Consider the following 3,695-nt stretch of genomic DNA (forward strand, 5'->3'; position numbering starts at 1 on the left):
ATATTTAAATTCTAAGCACATCTAAGCTAATTAATCAGACTATAAACAACCAGTTTCTAGTTTGTCTTACAGTCAAATGCATTTTAAGAGATTTCAGAGATTTTTTTATCTTTAAACCAAACATCTGTTTTCGTTCGTAGAAACTGCGATCTTTCTTCAATAACACCTGGATGGAGCGTTATGGCGAGCCCATCAGCCCAGGGGTTTGTACCATCGTCTGGAGTGTTGCTGTTGCCATCTTCAGTGTGGGAGGCATGGTGGGCTCCTTCAGTGTGGGCGTCATGGCCAACCGATTCGGCAGGTTGGAGATAAAACTATATTTATTGAAATAACCTTGATATTTCAAATTTGCTTTTTACTTGCATTGTTGTTACAGTAATATTCTCAGGGTGCTCATCTTTTAATTTAAAATGTATTCTTTTTGGCTTTTACTTTTTTAAGTTGGTATCTTCACCTTTATATTTGAGTTTTGCTTTTGATTGTACAGCTTTATGTTGCTTTTGCACCCATCACATTTGTACGGAAGAGGATTAGGGCCACTGGAAAAAAAAAATGTTAACTGATTTTTATATTTTATTTCACTTTAACATAGGAAAAAAGTCTTAAATCTAGACTTAAATCTCAGAATTCTGACTTTATTCGAAGAATTCTGACTTTTTTCTCAGAATTCTGACTTTAATCTCAGAATTCTGACTTTATTCTCAGAATTCTGACTTAAATCTCCCAATTCCAACCTTAATCTCAGAATTCTGACTTTTATCTCTGAATTCTGACAAATAACAAACATGTTAGCAAACAACTCACATCTTTGTCAGTGAAGCTGAGTGCTCCCACATCTCAAAATTTTGAGATTAAAGTCTCAAAGTTTCCCATATTAAACTGAAATAAAATTTTAAAATCAGTTAACTTTTTTTTTTCAGTGGCCCTAATCATCTTCCGTACATTTGCATGCAATTTTAAGTCGTTTGTTATTTGAATATTGCAATTTTATCCTCCAAACTAATATTTATTCATCAGGTTATTGCCTTAAGAAAGTTTTAGTGTAATTATTCAGTCAACCTCTTTAATTAATAAAAAAAATATTTGCTTTGTGTTATTTCTGTGAGTTTATGGAGTCAGTTTTAATGCAGAACATGCAAACATAGAAATTTATTGGAACCATAAAGCTTCAGAGACATTTAATTTAAATTTCCGTTCCTTCTGCAGAGAGCCTTTGCTGTAGCACTAGCTCATGATTTAATGTTTCTCTCTCTCAGACGGCAATCCATGTTACTGGTGAACTGTCTGGCCGTGATCGGAGGCCTCCTCATGGGTTTCTCCACCATCTGCTACTCCTATGAGATGGTGATTGCAGGTCGTCTGGTCATCGGCCTGTTCTGTGGTCTCTTTACCGGGCTGACTCCGATGTACGTGGGTGAGCTGTCACCAACACCCCTCCGTGGAGCATTCGGTACTCTGCATCAGCTCGGTGTAGTGGTGGGAATCCTGATTGCTCAGGTTAGAAATTTTACCTACTCAAGTACATAAAATGAATACATATGTAAGTAGAATTAAAAGCAATGATGCAATGAATGAGATGCCAAACATACTGGATTGAAAACAGGATTGATAATTAATTGGTCATTCAATAATTCATTGGCCTTGATTAGTAAAGGATATTTTGATTAACTACTCTGCAGCAGTGGGTTACATCCAGCTTAACCCACTCTAAAACCTAAGTAAGTTCTGGTTTGTCTTTTTGCGTTTAGATCTTTGGTCTGGAGTCTTTGTTGGGTTCCGACCGGTTGTGGCCCCTGCTGCTGGCCCTCACCGTGGTCCCTGCTCTGCTGCAGTGCCTGTTTCTGCCCTTCTGCCCTGAAAGCCCGCGCTTCCTTCTGATCAACCGGCAGAAAGAGGAACAAGCACGCAAAGGTAGACACACAAAGAAAAGCAAGGATTGAAGAATCTCTATTAAAGTTGTGAATTCAGTTAAAGAAAGTTTGAGTTTGTTCTCAAATCAGCCTTTCCACTGAGCCAAAATTTCATTTTTTTTTTATTATTCTCAAAATATTTACTCATCTCTTCTTTGATTTCCTCACAAGTTTGCTTGCTTCTGTACTAATAGAGCTTAAATCAAGCTTGTTAAGGTCTCCGTTTTCTATTCTGTTGTATAGCTGGTTTTCGATAGTCAACAAGTCTTTTCTGATGTGCCAAGTCAAGTTCCCATTCTCTACCTCCATTTCTCTGTACACTGCCATTTCTAGTGTATTTTGGTGTGAATCTATGTGCCCAACATAGTAGGTTGCCTCATGGACTGTGTGGAACCTAATTGGAATGTGTGTGTGTTATATTTAAGGTTTACATTTTTTTAACAAACCTTATCTTTCATAAACATTATGGCCTCAATTAGGATCCATAGAATTTTAATCAAATACTTTTTTTCTTATTTACTTGAGTACACTTTTTTGTTACTCTACTCACCCTTGCTAACCGTTAGTTTTATGCAGTCAAACTTTGTCATTTTGTTGTGTTAGGACACACTTTTTTCACTCCCCTTCTGCTTCCTGTTGCTGGATACAGGCGACTGCTTTCTGCAGTGCCATCTAGTGTTTGATAGAAAACCTTTCCCTAAATGAGTGAGGTGAAGTTGTAAATCAGGCATCCCCAAAGTCGGTCCTCGAGGGCCCCTGTCCTGCAGGTTTTGGAGGTTTTCCTGCTCAAACATGGCTGATTTTAATTAAAAAGCTGATTAAAAAGCTGTTACTCAACTTCAATCATCATAATCAGCTGTGCTAAAGCAGGTAAACCTCTAAAACCTGCAGGACAGCGACCCTCGTGGACCGACTTTGGGGATGCCTAGTAAAGCAAAGGCACGTTTGCTGCAATGTACATTTTCTCTCAAATCTGATGAACGGATCATCACCATCAGTTATAGAAAAAATATTCAGGTTCCATCCCTGATGTTGCATCATGTCATCCAAAATACATTACATCCCAAAAAGCTTTAATAACGGTTCTAATGATGCTCTGCTTCATTCCACTCTACCTATTCATTTAGATGTGCAGAACAGACAGAAGTTCCTCCAATGTTTAGAAGAAGGCTTTTAACTTCTTCCTCAATGGCTTTGAATATAGACTGTCTCTCGAATGAAGGCTAAAAACTTTTCAACTACAGGATCTGAAATCAAGCTGTTATGGGTTTTTTTAGATTATGTTTGAATTGAGTCGCAATTTATAGTTTGCTTTGGTTTCCTGCAGCTGGTGTGCTTTTGACTGAAGAAGAAACAACTTGAAATGTAATTTCCAAGCTATAGAAACTCTTAAATGACTAAATCTCTGAAAAAAAACATGACTGATGTACAATTAGAGCAAATTGCTTGTATGAGCTGGACTTGACAATAGTTTTTATGTCTGCTTATGTTAAACCAATCTGTATAAAGAATGTTGTTTAGAAATAATACAGACGGCACATTCAATTCAGTTTGTTTATATAGCATCAGTTCACTACACATGTCAACTGAAAGCACTTTACAGAAACTATTCAACCAGATTATACATTCAGATTAGTTCAAAGTTTTCTATATAAGGACAACCAGTTGATTGCAAAAGTGTCATTGACTCAACATCAATCCCTTATATCGAGCATGAAGGACAAAATATAAATGCAAAGAAAGAGCCAAAAAGTGGAGAAAGCTTTTTGATTTAGTTCAAAACAG

At 37.0% G+C, this 3,695-nt stretch overlaps 1 protein-coding gene across 1 annotated transcript in view; it reads left to right on the top strand.

Moving 5' to 3' along the window:
- LOC107088999 (solute carrier family 2, facilitated glucose transporter member 3-like) overlaps positions 1 to 3,695 on the top strand; it is a 21,896-nt gene that overhangs the window by 14,052 nt on the left and 4,149 nt on the right. Inside the window, exons 4-6 of the mRNA XM_015381500.1 lie at positions 141 to 301; positions 1,257 to 1,497; positions 1,749 to 1,937. Of these exons, the coding sequence (XP_015236986.1) occupies positions 141 to 301; positions 1,257 to 1,497; positions 1,749 to 1,937 (591 nt within the window). The remainder of the gene's footprint in view (positions 1 to 140; positions 302 to 1,256; positions 1,498 to 1,748; positions 1,938 to 3,695) is intronic.

Source organism: Cyprinodon variegatus, unplaced genomic scaffold (genome assembly GCF_000732505.1).
Source record: "Cyprinodon variegatus isolate N-32 unplaced genomic scaffold, C_variegatus-1.0 Scaffold235, whole genome shotgun sequence".
In the NCBI taxonomy this organism is placed as follows: Eukaryota; Metazoa; Chordata; class Actinopteri; order Cyprinodontiformes; family Cyprinodontidae; genus Cyprinodon; species Cyprinodon variegatus.